The sequence below is a fragment of the Chaetura pelagica genome, unplaced genomic scaffold, assembly GCF_000747805.2.
Source record: "Chaetura pelagica isolate M959 unplaced genomic scaffold, ChaPel_1.0 scaffold135, whole genome shotgun sequence".
NCBI lineage: Eukaryota > Metazoa > Chordata > Aves > Apodiformes > Apodidae > Chaetura > Chaetura pelagica.
In genome coordinates this window covers 868,633-885,852 of record NW_009953649.1, presented here as the reverse complement: position 1 = coordinate 885,852, position 17,220 = coordinate 868,633, and the positions used below count along the sequence as shown (strand labels likewise).

The 17,220-nt window shown below is 37.1% G+C and overlaps 1 protein-coding gene across 1 annotated transcript in view; it reads right to left on the bottom strand.

Annotated features, from left to right (window-relative positions):
• The window catches only part of SYNE1 (spectrin repeat containing, nuclear envelope 1), a 243,482-nt gene that overhangs the window by 209,056 nt on the left and 17,206 nt on the right, over positions 1-17,220 (bottom strand). Inside the window, exons 8-13 of the mRNA XM_010000000.1 lie at positions 15,036-15,083; positions 6,710-6,817; positions 5,786-5,923; positions 4,455-4,619; positions 1,265-1,377; positions 551-719 (exon numbers count right to left, since the gene is read on the bottom strand). Coding sequence (XP_009998302.1) covers positions 551-719; positions 1,265-1,377; positions 4,455-4,619; positions 5,786-5,923; positions 6,710-6,817; positions 15,036-15,083 — 741 coding nt within the window. The remainder of the gene's footprint in view (positions 1-550; positions 720-1,264; positions 1,378-4,454; positions 4,620-5,785; positions 5,924-6,709; positions 6,818-15,035; positions 15,084-17,220) is intronic.

Sequence of the window (17,220 nt, the reverse complement as noted above, 5' to 3'; positions counted from 1 at the left end):
GCATACTGAATAAGTACATACACAGGCAGCATAACCTTTTTTTTTTTTTTTTTTTTTTTCCCCTTAGAGGACTTAAAAAAAAATACTGTGGAGCACTGCATGCCAAAATCCTTCTCTATCTCTACACTTAATCTATTTGTAGTTACTAAAAAATGCATCTATGCACTTGTAAAAGATGAAGGTCCCTTCCAACCATTACCATTTTATGATTCTATGACTCCATGGAACTGATATCAAAGGTAAGTAAAAATCTAGGATTTGGAACCTCTGGATATCCTTGGTAAATTGATAGAAGCAATGTCCTAGCTGCTAAATGTCCAAGTGTTTTTGAAGAGATAGTGCAAAGAGAATACTTTTCATTTTTAGCCTTCTGACTAAAGACTATGGGGAATACAGATTCAACTCTAAAAAGATATTCCATAAGAATGGAATCATAAAGTTGATGACTGGCAAGCCTAATTTTTGTTACTGCTATTTTAGTCACTCCCAGAAATCTTAAATATGACTATTTAAAAAATAATTAAAAAATAAGAAGATAACACCATCTTACAATATAATTTTGAAGAAGTAGTTCCACTGACTCCCGCCTTCCATATTTGATAATCCACGATTTTAACTTTGATTCTGCAAGGACTAGGAGTGACAGTAGGCGGTACTTCAGTTCCAGAAACTCCATCTTCAACAGATGGAGCTCAGATGAAGAGACAACAAAATTAAACCTATGAAATGAATCACACTTTAGTAAAATACAGCAATATTCATTTTTGTAGGAGAGACTGAAAGGTTTAGTTAGAGTGAAGGTATGTTTCTAAACTTTCACTTAATCCAGAACCTACAAAGATTTAATTATTATCATTGGGATGACTACTCTTGCATAGCAAATTAATTACATTTTTGTTAATTCATAGGAATAGTCAGTTTATATCTGTTACTAAGTTTTGCAAAGTCATTTTTCTTCTCTTTTTTTTCACATGCATCCCGGTTGTTGTTACATAACATTTCTTCAAGGCATAAGTAAGAACAGGATCAATATAAAATAGTATTCCCTTCTAAAACCCATAGCTTATTTTGATTCTCAGCAATCTTTAATATATTGGGCTTTTCAGTGTATTTTATGTATATTCTACAAGGTTTTTCCTTCCAAATTTTTCACAATTTCCACTCAGAAACATAATTAGACAATGATTTCTACATGACAAGATTAAAAAGCAAATTGAGTCCCTTTCATTCATAGAGGGTTTTTATTTCAGATTGAAAGCCTTACCTCTCTGCCATGTCTTCTAATTGGTCATGTGGAACAGGCACTCCGTTAACTGACCTGGCCCGGTGGATCTCATGGAATGCCTTTTTGTGACCATCTATGTTTTTCAGCAGATCCTGTTTTGATTTCAAAAAAGAGAGGAAAGAGAGAGAGATTGAGAGAGTGAGGTGGGGGCAGGGTGGGGAGAGAGGGAGAGGGAGAGAGAAGGCTCACAGTAGGCTATCTAACTAATAAGCACAATTTTAAGCCTGCATTCATGACTCAATATAGTTAACTACTTGATCATGCTCTCACATTTGCATGCAAGATTATGTATATCACAAAAGCATTTACATCTACTTGAATATTTACACAGGGAACTCCCACAGAAGACGCTCTGCTAAAGCGGTGTCTAACAATTAATGAAAGATTTTAAAACAGAGGATACACTGTGCAAAGGTTTAACAAAACAAGAACTCTTAACTATATTAAATAATTCCGGAAATGCAGCCTGCAAATATCCCAACATCATAACAGCACAATCTTGCTAAATTTACTCTGTATATATTTACAACAGATACTAACCTTAATTAGATATAGATTCAAATTTTCAGCAACTAATCTACTCCGCTACAAAAAGGCAGAAGATCCATAGCTCCTGATGTAAGTACATATTCAGTATGTAGTGAACTTTTCACTCAGCATCAAAAGATACCAGGATTGCACTCTCTACATTACACAAATAGACGCAGAATGTGGTACCAGACCTGTGTTCCTGTGATAGAAACCGTAGCAGCTAAAACCTTGCAGCAGAGCACATTTCAACTGTAACTAAGCAACACCGCTTCCAACGGCTTCCTGGAGATTACACATTAAAATGAGTGACTGGCAGTGCTCTTTGAAGAGATGCTGTAACAATAACACGGCAAGTCCCCAGCGGCTGAGAGGACACAGAACAGTGGATATTTTACTGCATACAGACACCTCCTGGCACAAAGTGCTCAGAAGCCTGTTAGCAAAGGAAAAGGGCACTTTTCTCACCTGAGGGAACAAAATGCAGGTGTGCCTATTGATCACAGATGTCTATTTATTTCTGTTTGGTGAAGAAGGGTTTAGCTGCATTCAACAGCCAGTGTTTGCACAGCAGAAATTAATGGTAATTCACTGGCTCAGCTCACCAAGGGTCCCACCACCCCCATTGATCCAACTATATATTCATTATTTTCCACTTCATCCAACAGCTTGTTGTGAAAGGAACTGAACTAGGCTCTCTCCAACACTAGTGTTGCTCTGACTTTATTATGGCAAAAAATCCAGTGAGTGTATCTTGTGACTAACATATTCTCACATAGAGGACAGACATGGAACAAATATCTCAGCTAGCTGTACTTGAGACCTTGCCAGATAAACAGGGATGCCCCTTACATGCCTTGGTAAGTCAAAATTAAACCCAGTAATTTCATCCAACGTCAACTGGAAGCCCATGAAAACATTTACACGGTGTTCTCATTAACTGAAATACTGCTCTGCAAAATGACCCTCAACAAGCACAGACATTGTTCTTAATTCTGGATCTTAGTGGTGATAATAATTAAAATAAACGTATTTGCTTGACTGATTCCATGGTTTGTCCAAATAAGTTGGTATGTTTTGTATTCATTTCAAAATGGCCATGAGCTATAAAGTTCACAGAAATAATCCATTGTCAGATGAGATGAAGCAATAGAGAAAGTGATAATGTAATCTGAGCAAATGCATAACAAACAAAGCCCATCAACTTCATAGGAAACAAGGACTGAAAAAAACCAAAGCCACTAATGCATTTCTGGTACTGTCCAATAGCACATTAGGATTCATCAATGCAAATCTGACAAAAAAAAACTCCAGGAACAGATATAATTGCACATGCCTTTCCTGAAGCTTTTCCCATCCCATTCCTATGGGAAAACTCCTGTGGCACAAACTAACCTACATCAAAGTTTATTTGTTGGTGTAGAAATTCCTCACCATGACATTTCTGATGCAAATTAAAAACAATTTAAGACACACTCTTTTGTATTTCTGATGAATGTATCAAAAGGAGTTCTATAGTGTTCACATTACATGAACAAAAAAAGTATTTGACTTGTTTTTTTAAAACAAATGTCAAATCTTATGAGTCCTGAAACAGTTAATTTTAACAAGAAAGGTAATTTAGTGTTAGAAGACACTAGACTTTGAAAGAAAACTATACTATCCTCACAGATTTTAATAGTGTTTTGGTTAAATTTTATTAGCCATCACTTAAGTTAGAAGAGTTGCCACTGTTCTGTTAAAGAGTAATGAGAAGACCCAACTGATCTTCTAGATAAACTGCCATTGTCTGCCAAAGCTGTTCCAATATGGCCATGAAACTTGCCAGCTTTTAATTATGTAGCATTACTTTTTCATAAAATACCCCATCGGCAGCCCAAACACAAAAAAATAATGTAACTACAGTCAAGTAGTCTCATAAGTATCAGAAGTAGTGATCGAGGAAAAAAGCAATATAAAATACAACTGCACTGCCACAAGTGCATCCTTTGTCTACACCATCTTCGTCCTTTCTCTGTCTTATTTACTGATTCAGTTTGTTTTATCATCTCATCAATAATTTCTGCCTATATTTTTCTCATATATATTACATAAATGCACAAGCAAACCTCACATATTTGATTTTAAATGAGATCTTGGACTCAGCAAAGAATACTGGCAAAGGTATTTAAAGTAATCTGAGGAAGTTTCCAGTTTAGCACAACAGAGGAGACTTCTCATGTTACTTGCCATCACAACACTATGAAAATTAACTTCATTCTGTGTTTCCCCTAGTGCATATCCTCCGCAGTGCCTATCAGCACACTCAGTCTGTTTGCTTTCTCTCTCCTTCTTCACCTGTTAAGTTCATATTGATTGTTCAATGCACCCAACAATTTATGTGCTCCCTATGGAATTTTACCCAACAGAAATCCTAGAATAGTGGAATAATTAAAATATGATAACTGGTATATTTCAGATAGAAGCATTCAGAAGCAATTTTGGATATTGCTTGTAAAATACACAGATAACACAGTTCAAGTCATCACTAAATGATGAGATCACCCACAGAAACTGGAAATAATAACCTTGTATAGTATGGATTATTTGCAGCTTTGGAAACTATGGAATAAATTCACAAAAAGAATGCATGCAGATCTACCTTATGTTGTTCAAGCTTCCGGTGTATGACATTGGCTGTTTCCTCATGAGCTTGCTGAACAGTTACTTCTTCCCTCAGAGCAGCCTCTGCTCTATAGAGCCAAGCACCTATGGTACCCAAAGGTGCAGGAAGAGATTTATCAAGGTGTATGTGCCAATCAAGTAGCTAGGGAACAAAAAAAAAAGAGAATTGAACTTCCTTCCTTATTTCATTATAGCAAAAAGTACCTCAAGAAAAGTCAGACTTTATACTGTAAGACCAAGCCCCCACATAACAGTGCATGTTTGAGACATAAACCTAGGTATATTGCTCCACATTAGTTCTGAAATAATAGCAATCTCACAGCAACAAAGTCTCCGTAAGGATTTACTGATTCATGATTTCCCTTCCAGAACAATAAATCCATGTACTGAACTGACCAGATATAAACTAGAACTGATAAGCTAAAGTCTGGAATTTTCTTAGTTAATAGGCATAGCAAGGGATGTGAGACCTTCTTCCACCCAGTGTAATTTATGTCATGCTCTTGCACAAAATCTTCTAATCTCTATTTTGAACATTTTTTCTAAGTGTAACATCCAAAGGACTCACAAAGGAGTGGGGAGCTGAGAATATAGCAGTAAAATGCTGTGTCTTATTGGCAATCCCAGTTATGGGAGTGTAAACTAATAAAATTTACTTCAAAACTCCAGAATATTTAAAAAAATATGTTCTGTTAAATATATAACATAAAAAAATTCCATTAATATACATTAAGCAGTAATGATTCAATAACTTCTTATTTGCGACAAGCAATATAATCCACTTGGGATTTTTCATTCAATTATTCCAAAATTACTATCACTAATGCTACTAATAAGTTATTACTACTTCAATCAGGTAAAAAAATAACATTAAAGCCTCATTAATTGATAAAGTATTCAGTACTACACAGAAACTTTTACAAGTTATATTAAAAAGTGGTATTATAATTTCTCAGATAACTAACAATTTACATTAAATCACTGTATTTGGAAGGGACATTGTGCAGGTTTTTTTATCAACAAGTTTTGAACTTGGCTAATCACTGTTGGCACACTTTCAAATAAAAGGAAACTTTGAAATACAGTGCTTTTCTTAAAGTTCATATTCCATCTTCAAGCAGTAATAAAGATTATAGTACGGTAAATGTTGTCAAAAGAAATGCAAAATAATTTAACAGTGCTAGAAATTTGGTCCTTTTTTAGGTTCCTAATGCCTAGTAAAATCAATACGAAAGAAGTGTCTAAATGATTTTACATTTTCATCACTCATTTAATAAAACTCACACAGCATAACAATTTGCAACTTACCCTGGAAGAAACTCTGTCCCATGCCTGCTTCACCATAGCTTGATCAAGTGATAATTTACCATCTTTCCTTAATGACTGGGTTACAAGTTCAATCTGTTTCCTTTTTACCTCATATTGTACTCTGAAATGCTTAAATGACTGCACAAACAGAAAATCAAATCAATGTAGTACAGTCAGAGAATGGAATTCTTCAGCACCTATGGAGTAGTACAATCTACGACAATTTTGTACTGATAGAAATCCTAATCCTTGCCGAAGAGAAGCAAGCAGTACTTGTATATTTACACTGAAATGCACTTAAATATTTTGGTAGACTGGAGAATCCTCCAGGAATATATGGGTAAGAGCTCTGTATTTCCCTTCAGTTATGAGACGTCTAAATTCTATACGAAACGTAATTGTAATTGATCAAATAAACAAGCAAATGAATTAAAGATTACTGGGGACAGATAGTAGCTATTTTTAGAGAACAGCTGATCACCGAGAGAAAATTTAGGCCAAAATTAATATGCCAAATTAGATATTAACTTTTGACAAAGGGGTTAAAAATGAAGCTCTAAGCCCTGTCCTCTCCACCTGTCACCTCCTTCAGCCTTCAGTCATACCTCCCATTTGAGCTCTATCATACAGAATCTGGATCGAGTGTACAGACACATGCTCACTTCTAACTAGGACAGTCCTTCTTCACACTGCTTGAAAAAGCTCTCTGTTAAGCAAACCATCTGTGCACTGTTGTATGTAGCAAAGCTGGAGCTGACATTATAATTCCTCTACCAATAAAAGGTAAGATTGTTTGTGTCCTTATTTCTCTAAATTACAGAATATTGATTTGCAAATACTCACATTGCATAAAATACTGCAATACATGTCACAAATAATGATTATTATAATGTCTCATCATACAAAAGTATCCCTACTGCTTACCTGGTATTTCTCTTGTAAGCTTGTTTCTGCCACCTGTGCTCGGGCTAAGTCTCTTTCAAATTGTTCTGTCCACACTTTTAGCTCTCTCAACATCAGTCTGTCTTCCTTCTATGATTTAGTACAACCACACACAGAAAAACATTGCAGCCTATTAGTAGAAGTGTCAGATATAGTCCAGAAATTAACAGCTCTCTAGCATGTCACGGTCATCAGTTGTACTGAAAGCCAATGGGACATCTGGGGCAAATTCTCTCATCACTTATCTTCACACAGTCTAACTGAAAAGCGCTTACTGAGTATAAAAGGAGAGCTCAGCAGCTAGACATGAGTCTTACAGTGGTGAAATAATGACCGTTTGGGACATTTCAGTGCCAGAGATATCACTCGCAGCTCTCATCTGATGTTAAATTTACACAAAGTCCTTTAAATATGCCTCAAAAGCTAATTGCAACCTTCCACATATGTGCAGTCAATTTTCAGTAAAACTTAATTGAACTGAGCCAGGAGAGGATTTTATCATCTTTTTCTACAATTTTATTATCTGATTTGTTATTGCTGGACAATTTAAAAAAAAAAGGTATTTGACATCAAGATTCAAGTTCAGAAGTTGGCAACGTATTTTGATAGAGGATGTTTTAACAAGGTAAATAGAAATAAATAAATAAAATCCATTTGTATTCAGTTTCTTTTCCTTCCATGCCATTTTATGGCATTGAAGAACAGCATATTTGTTTTACAGTTTTGCTTTAACACTTCAGTCTGTCATGGCACTTTTGCTTTTCAAGACTGCAGATTTCTCTGCAGAATTCAGTTACCTGGCAGTGACCAGAAAAAAAAAAACAACTAACAGGAAATCTCAGGTCTGTGAGCATTTTATATGAGAAGGTTAGCAGGTAACAGAAGGGGGTTTTTGTGCACTGTGTAAGCAGCTAACCAAGTAGAATATAAGTTTCCATCCCAGATTTCCAACCAATGAACCATATGTGCTGGCTGTTAATCAGAAGCTACTCTTTCAAACCAAAGAATCCATATTACTGTAAAATTTGTCAGAAACAGATTTATTGTGGCAAACAAATGCAACACCACATTGTATGAGTTAATCACCTAAAATGAATGATTAATTTTCAAGCACTATATGAGAGAAGAAAAACAAGACCACTTGATAAAAAAGAAAAGACACTGTCTATAAGAAAAAAAGTACTTTCTTTTAAGAAAATATCCTAACCTGGGAAAGGAGCCAGTCACGGTTCTTTCATTGCAAACTGCCTCAAATGCATAAAATACAACTTCCCTTAGGAATTTTAAAAGCATAGAGTTGTTGCTTCATTTCAGTGTAGGAAAGGACAGGATCCTCAGATGGGAAAGAAACCCTCCTAATTCTCTTACTGATCTTCCACTCAAAACAGCAGCAGTTGGTTGGACAGAATTTGCACAACAGATTCTGCAAATAACACAGCTGCTATGTATGTTAGCTCACTAGGTAAATTCTTAGCTGGTTAGTTGCAGTAAGGTTAACATGATATTAGAGCAGCTGTGTTGGAACAAAGTTCACTAGAGCTCATGCTCCTGTCTTCTGACTCTCACCAAAAGCTGGTATCTGAGAAACAGTATATGATACATATGAAATTTCCCAGCTCCAAGACAAGAGCAAATAATGGAATCACCAAGGTTGGAAAAGACCTCCAAGATCATTGAGTCCAACCATCAGCCATACTCTACCAATCCAGCACTAAGCCATATTCCCAAGTGCCACATCTAGTGAACTTTTAAACATATCCAGGGATGGTGACTCAACCACCTTGCTGGGCAGCATGTTTCAATGTCTGACCATGCTTTCAGTGAAAAAGTTCCTCCTAATGTCTAGTCTAAACCTCTCCTGGTGCAGCTTGAGACCGTTCCTTCTTGTTCTATCACCAGTTGCTGGTGAGAAGAGACCAGCCCCTACCTCTTTACAAAGTCCTTCCTCTCAGGTAGTTGGAGAGGGCAATGAAGTCTTCCCTCAGCCTCCTTTTCTTTATACTAAATAGCCCCAGTTCCTGTAGCCACTACTCAAAAGACTTGTTCTCAAGGCCCTTCACCAGCTTTGTTGCTCTTCTTCGGACACACTCCAGAACCTCAGTGTCTTCCTCTGTTGAGGTGCCCAAAACTGGACACAGTATTCGAGTTGTGGCCTCACTAATGCCAAGTACAGAGGGACGATCACCTCCCTGGTCCTGATGGCCACACTATTTCTAATACAGGCCAGGATGCCATTGGCTTTCGTGGCCATCTGGGCACACTGCTGGCTCATATTCAGTCACCTATCAATCAGAACCCCAGGTCCCTTTCTGCTGGACAGCTTTCCAGACACTCTTCTCCAAGTCTGTAGCATTTCATGGGGTTGTTGTGGCTCAAGTGCAGGACCCAGCACTTGGCTTTGTTGAACCTCATACAATTGACTTTGGCCCATCAATTTAGCCTGTCCAAGTCTCTCTGTAGAGCCTCCCTACCCTCAGGCAGATCAACACTTCCTCCCAAATTGGTGTCATCTGAAAACTTTCTGAGGGTGCATTCTATCTCCTCATCAAGATGGTTGATAAAGAAGTAAAAAAGGGCTCAAGCTGCACCAGGGGAGGTTTAGACTAGATATTAGAAGAAAATTCTTCACTGACAGGGTAATACAACACCAGAATAGGCTGCCCAGCAAGATGGTTGAATCAGCATCTCTGGAAGTGTTTAAAAGATGTGGTGCTTAGGAGCATGGTTTAAACACCGGACTTGGTCGAGTTAGGTTATGGTTGAACTTGATGAACTTGAAGGTCTTTTCCATCCCAAACGATTCTGAGATTCTTTAATTTGTAATGCTGGCATTTCCTCGACTGCAGATAGTATCCCAAGAAGCCAGAAGTATTGCTTCCAACTTTTCAAACCATTTATATATAGAGGAGAATAAAATTCCTACTCTTCTGGTCTGACAGTTGGCTTTGTGTGTGTAAAAATAACATCGGGAATCTTTAAGGTAAACAGCAAAGTGAGGAGTACTGCCCTCTTAGTAGAAGAATATAGAGAAAATTAACTCATTCAGCCAGAAAAAAAAAATAAAAGATTTTTAGTATTAAATGCACTCATTCATTAGAAGTTACAACTTTAAAGAGGCTCCTGGGCTCTCTATTAGTATTTAGCTGTCAGTTCTATAAAGGCAAAACTAAACTATGCATCTTAATGGATTCAAAGTCCCATAACAATCCTACTAGCTGAAACTTTAAATAAGATATGATTGAAGTCAGGAAGGGAATAAGTGTGCCAGAATATTGTGTATTACTTTTAGTTCACACTATAAATTCAGTTTTGTAAAACTGGCTTTTATTCCTCAATGGTTCACATTATTGTTGCTGAGAAGCACCTTGTTAAGGTAAGACTTTACAAGAGCATCTCTGTGGCTGCAACTATTCATACAGCAATGTGAGCAAACTAAGTATTTTGCAAGATTCATGTTAGCATAGCTTACACAATTAATAATAGCTAAAACTGGGTCAAATAAAATATTTTTTAAATAGAATACCACTGGGATCAAGAACACCTCTTCAGTATTTGAAGATAAATGATACAGGAACAGCCACACCTCTCTTAAATCACAGACCCTTTCTCTGACATTAAGTGAAAAGATAAAGTTAACAAGTGGTATTGAGTATTCTGTTACTTATTTACTTATCTACACAATTTAGACTGTTGTTCTTTGTGTTGTTTTTTTTTGTTGTTGTTGTTCTTTTTAATTTGTTTAATTGCAGAAGATGTAGGTGCCTCAATAACCACCTAACCTAATGCTGGTAAGCATTCTATTTATTTATTCATGCATTTCCACAGGTTTCCAGTTCAGCACATCACTTATCACTTGCAAACACACCTATGTGGTCCTTGGTTTATACAAAGGCATTTTAAAGTCTCTGTTTAGGTAACTGACATAAAAGTTTCACTTTCTTAAACACCAGGGCACCCACCACTGACAGCCTCCAGGTTTAATGAGCTATCATTTTTAAGCAAGAATTTGGTTACCTACTAGTGGTTCTTACTCTCAGAAAAAAAAGATAAGAAAAAAATCAAAAGCATATTCTTACAGATATGTAAACTTTCTAATGCCTGCACATTTGAAGTAGTATACAAATTACAGCATAGCCAAATAAGTTATCTAGGATATTTATAACTATTTGTGCCTTCTCCAGTATGAGGATCATTGATCTTTGATAACATTTCTTTAAATTTATCTAAGCCAGAATGACTTATTATCATGTGACTTCCAAACAGCATTTAGAAGTATTACTTTATCCTGACACCATTCTATGAATATTGACTGATTTGCAGAAATGAACAGAACTGGAACACTCAATGCCAAAGAAGATCAAAGAAGGTAGATAGATAAAAGTGTTTCCAAATTCTGATACGATGAGGGGGCACAATTTAAATTTATGAAGAAAGTTTTTAGCCTAGACTCAAAGGCAAACCATTACTTTATTAACTGATTTGCCAGAGTTAATTTGAAAATTACATAATACAGAATACTTTGGTTTTGGAAGAGCTAAAAATACACATCTGTGTCACATGAGAAATGTACTGGTACTTTGTTGGCTTCTCAGTATGCAACTATACATCAGCAGAACTGTTTAAATTCTCAGACACAGGCAGGATAGAATTTTCAAATATGAACTTTTAAATGTAAAATATAATTAAGTAACCTGGTTTTCAGGAATGTTGAACTATTGTATTGCCTATGTGCTGAGAAAATCAAGTCCTTTAAAAAATGTTTATACATCAATTAAATCAATTATGCTCTTTCTTTTGAAAACTCTGGCTTATATAGGTGTTACTGGATGTATACGTGTTACTGAAACATGTTCACTGACATCAGTATCACAGATGCTTGGCAAAGGCTGAGCCAAGCATCATCTTCAGGGTTGAGCTATTAAAGTCTGTCTGCAAAAGCAGACAGCAAATCACTGGAAGAGCTCAGGAAGTTATTTTTGCAGCTGCTGCTCAGGAAATTCCTCTTACATCAGGGACCTCTGCTGGCATAAAGATGTTGGAGGTGACAGGATTATCTTCTTAATTACTTGCTCATCGAGCACAAGAAAATACTTTACATCAGAAGGATTTCTTTGAAGTAATATGCTTCCTCTGTAGTTTAATTTATACCAAGGTAAAGACATTTTCAGAGCTTTTAACACTTCAAATAGTCACTAAATTAAGCAGCAATGCATCAGGGCTGTGTAGGTTAAGCTTGTACAAAAAAGTCCCACTAAAGTTGCCCAAACTTAGTTAAATTGACCAAGAAGATAGGAATAATTCTGCTGTCAGTATTAATCTTCACTTCAACACATATCACTAGTTATATATATGTAATATGAGATGAACTGTTGATTATACTAACTTGAAAATAGTCTATTGCTTATATATTAAAAAACACACACACATTAGTGTGGAATTTAGGTAATTAAATAGATCAGACCAAACTATAAACACTATTGACTGACTGCACTGACACCTGTTTCTTTCATAATATAGTAACTTTTGTAGTCTTCTGGTTTCACTTCTGAATGTTCTTTTCAAATACTCCATGTTAGATTTCTGAACTTCTCTTAGTTAATACTAAAAAAATTATAAGTAAATATCCAAGATGATTTAAAAAATATATTAAAAAAAAATATTCTTAATTTATCTGAAAAAAGGAGCAGCACTTCTCATGCAATTACATATGAATGGTCTCTACTTCCAACCCACAGTCCACATGCATCACTTACACAATCACAAATACAATCTAACATCTACTCTATAAACCTAAATACATACAAAAGCAGCCATCTAAAATGAGATTAGATGAGCAGAAACACCAATCTAGATCATATTTTTTCATGTTTATATGTATACTTAAGGAAACCAAAAGCATAGTCTGTGATTTATTATAGGAAAGTTGACTTGTTTTTCTGTACAATTTCTGTTAAATTATTTGCAAAATTAAGAATTACCAGCTCAGGTAAGAAAATAGACTTAAACACACTAAATTAATCTATTTGCTTTTTTGGAAAGATCAATGTAAGACTTGCAAACCAATGTACATAAAACCATTCAAACATCTAAAGTAAAATAAGTGCAGATAAAAACAGGTACGCACAAAAGGTCCAATTTAAGCATTTCTCTGGAGCACAGTACCCTTACCTTAAATTTCATAAAAGAAACGACAAAAGTGGGGATTGCTTGACATTCCTAGCAATAAGAAACAAATGGGAAAACAAGAAGGAGAAAGAGGAAAACAAAAAACAAACTGAACCACAACAAAAAAACAACAAAGTAGCAAACAAAATTAAACAGTAGAAAGTGCAGAGAGAGTAATAAAAGAGCCACACTTGAAGAATAGAAGATGTGCTTCAAATATTATCAGGTTAATGTATCTGTATCATACTTAGTGAAGTAGTTTTCATGTAAGATTATTAGTCACAACATGATTTATTTTATCTGGAAAAATAGTTACTTACCTTAGAGTAACTGATTTGTTGGGATGTGTTGACTACACAAGTTCACAAATGTACATTGCTGGTTCATGCATTAAATACTAGATCCCTTTTAATTCTGAAAATACACATGCTAATAGCTGTTCCCTCTGACCACAAATAAGGGATAAGGTTCAAACATTACTCCACTTCTTCCAGTGTAAACTTTTTATAAACTAAGCATTTAATCAGGAGGGAATTTGAAAACAACTTTGTGTGGACAACACATTTTGAGGTCAACCTGGCCACTACCATCAAGGACAATAAAAAAAAATAATTTACAAATACATTAACAGCAAAAAAGAGAACCAAGGAGAATATCCATCCCGTATTGGATGAGAGGGGGAACATGGCAACCAAGGATGAAGAAGAGGCTGAAATACTTAATGCCTTCTTCACCTTCATCTTTATTCATCAGACCAGCTGCTGTCAGGGTGTTCAACCTCCTGAGAAGGAACGTAAGACCGGGGAGCAGAACAACCCCCCCATAATCCATAAGGATGCAGTCAGAGAGCTGTTGCAGCACCTAGACACTCAAAAGTCTATGGGGCCAGATGGGATTCACCCAAGAATACTGAGAGAGCTGACAGAAGAAATCGCCAAGCCCTTCTCTATCATATACCAACAGTACTGGATAACAAGGGATGTCCCAGATGACTGGAGGCTTGCCAGTGTGATGGCCATCTACAAAAAGAGTATGAAGGAAGATCCTGGGAACTACAGGCCAGTCATCTGACCTTAGGACCAGGGAAAATAATGGAGAGCCTCATCTTGAGTGTGCTTACATGGCAAGCGCAGGACAGACATGGGATCAGGCCCAGCCAGCATGGGGCCAGGAAAGGCAGGTCCTGCTTGACCAAGCTGATCTCCTTCTGTGATCAGGTGACCCGGCTGGTGGATGAGGGACGAGCTGTAGATGTTGTCTATTGGACTTTGGGAAGGCCTTCAACACAGTCTCCCACAGCATTCTCCTGGAGAAACTGATGGCACATGGCACAGATAGGTACACTCTCTGCTGCGTTAAAAACTGGCTGGCTGGCTTTATATATTAAAAAACACACACACATTAGTGTGGAATTTAGGTAATTAAATAGATCAGACCAAACTATAAACACTATTGACTGACTGCACTGACACCTGTTTCTTTCATAATATAGTAACTTTTGTAGTCTTCTGGTTTCACTTCTGAATGTTCTTTTCAAATACTCCATGTTAGATTTCTGAACTTCTCTTAGTTAATACTAAAAAAATTATAAGTAAATATCCAAGATGATTTAAAAAATATATTAAAAAAAAATATTCTTAATTTATCTGAAAAAAGGAGCAGCACTTCTCATGCAATTACATATGAATGGTCTCTACTTCCAACCCACAGTCCACATGCATCACTTACACAATCACAAATACAATCTAACATCTACTCTATAAACCTAAATACATACAAAAGCAGCCATCTAAAATGAGATTAGATGAGCAGAAACACCAATCTAGATCATATTTTTTCATGTTTATATGTATACTTAAGGAAACCAAAAGCATAGTCTGTGATTTATTATAGGAAAGTTGACTTGTTTTTCTGTACAATTTCTGTTAAATTATTTGCAAAATTAAGAATTACCAGCTCAGGTAAGAAAATAGACTTAAACACACTAAATTAATCTATTTGCTTTTTTGGAAAGATCAATGTAAGACTTGCAAACCAATGTACATAAAACCATTCAAACATCTAAAGTAAAATAAGTGCAGATAAAAACAGGTACGCACAAAAGGTCCAATTTAAGCATTTCTCTGGAGCACAGTACCCTTACCTTAAATTTCATAAAAGAAACGACAAAAGTGGGGATTGCTTGACATTCCTAGCAATAAGAAACAAATGGGAAAACAAGAAGGAGAAAGAGGAAAACAAAAAACAAACTGAACCACAACAAAAAAACAACAAAGCAGCAAACAAAATTAAACAGTAGAAAGTGCAGAGAGAGTAATAAAAGAGCCACACTTGAAGAATAGAAGATGTGCTTCAAATATTATCAGGTTAATGTATCTGTATCATACTTAGTGAAGTAGTTTTCATGTAAGATTATTAGTCACAACATGATTTATTTTATCTGGAAAAATAGTTACTTACCTTAGAGTAACTGATTTGTTGGGATGTGTTGACTACACAAGTTCACAAATGTACATTGCTGGTTCATGCATTAAATACTAGATCCCTTTTAATTCTGAAAATACACATGCTAATAGCTGTTCCCTCTGACCACAAATAAGGGATAAGGTTCAAACATTACTCCACTTCTTCCAGTGTAAACTTTTTATAAACTAAGCATTTAATCAGGAGGGAATTTGAAAACAACTTTGTGTGGACAACACATTTTGAGGTCAACCTGGCCACTACCATCAAGGACAATAAAAAAAAATAATTTACAAATACATTAACAGCAAAAAAGAGAACCAAGGAGAATATCCATCCCGTATTGGATGAGAGGGGGAACATGGCAACCAAGGATGAAGAAGAGGCTGAAATACTTAATGCCTTCTTCACCTTCATCTTTATTCATCAGACCAGCTGCTGTCAGGGTGTTCAACCTCCTGAGAAGGAACGTAAGACTGGGGAGCAGAACAACCCCCCCATAATCCATAAGGATGCAGTCAGAGAGCTGTTGCAGCACCTAGACACTCAAAAGTCTATGGGGCCAGATGGGATTCACCCAAGAATACTGAGAGAGCTGACAGAAGAAATCGCCAAGCCCTTCTCTATCATATACCAACAGTACTGGATAACAGGGGATGTCCCAGATGACTGGAGGCTTGCCAGTGTGATGGCCATCTACAAAAAGAGTATGAAGGAAGATCCTGGGAACTACAGGCCAGTCAGTCTGACCTTAGGACCAGGGAAAATAATGGAGAGCCTCATCTTGAGTGTGCTTACATGGCAAGCGCAGGACAGACATGGGATCAGGCCCAGCCAGCATGGGGCCAGGAAAGGCAGGTCCTGCTTGACCAAGCTGATCTCCTTCTGTGATCAGGTGACCCGGCTGGTGGATGAGGGACGAGCTGTAGATGTTGTCTATTGGACTTTGGGAAGGCCTTCAACACAGTCTCCCACAGCATTCTCCTGGAGAAACTGATGGCACATGGCACAGATAGGTACACTCTCTGCTGCGTTAAAAACTGGCTGGCTGGCTGAGCCCAGAGAGTTATAGTGAATGGGGTTGGATCCAGCTGGTGGCTGGTTACCAGTGGTGTCCCCCAGGGCTCAGTTTTGGGTCCAGGCCTGTTCAATATCTTTATTAATAGACCTAGATGAGGAGATTGAGTGCTTCCTAAGTAAGTTTGCAGACAAGTAAGTTAGCAGACAACACTAAGCTGGGAGGAAGTGTCGACTTGCTTGAGGGTAGGAAGGCTCTGCAGAAAGACCTGGACAGACTGGACCAATGAGCCAAGGCCAGTTGTATGAGGTTTAACAAGACCAAGTGCTGGGTCCTGCACTTCGGTCACAACAACCCCATGCAAAGGTACAGGCTTGGGGATGAGTGGTTGGAAAGCTCCATGGTGGAGAAGGACCTGAGGGTGATGGTTGACAGTGGACTTAACATGAGCCAGAGTCAGCAGCGTGCCCAGGTGGCCAGGAAGGCCAACAGCATCTTGGCCTGCTGTGGGGAACAGTCCCTCTTCTTCCCCTCTATATAAGACTAAATAACAAATGCCTTTCAAGTCAGCAAAACAGGAGTGACGCCTTTTCACTGATTCACTCAAGAACAGAATGAGCAGGCCTCTTGCCCTACCAGATAAGTGCATAGCAAAGAAGCAGCACAAGGGTCATAATAAGTGGCAGAAAAAATAGACAATAGGTTAAAAACTGCCTCTAACAGAATATGTACCTGGCCAATGGTGATTGGCTAATTCAGACCGTGGTGCTTTCTGGAACAATGGTCTCTGATCCATAAGAAGAGAGTAGGATCTGCTCTCTGCTGGTCTCTGCTCGCTCTCTCTGCC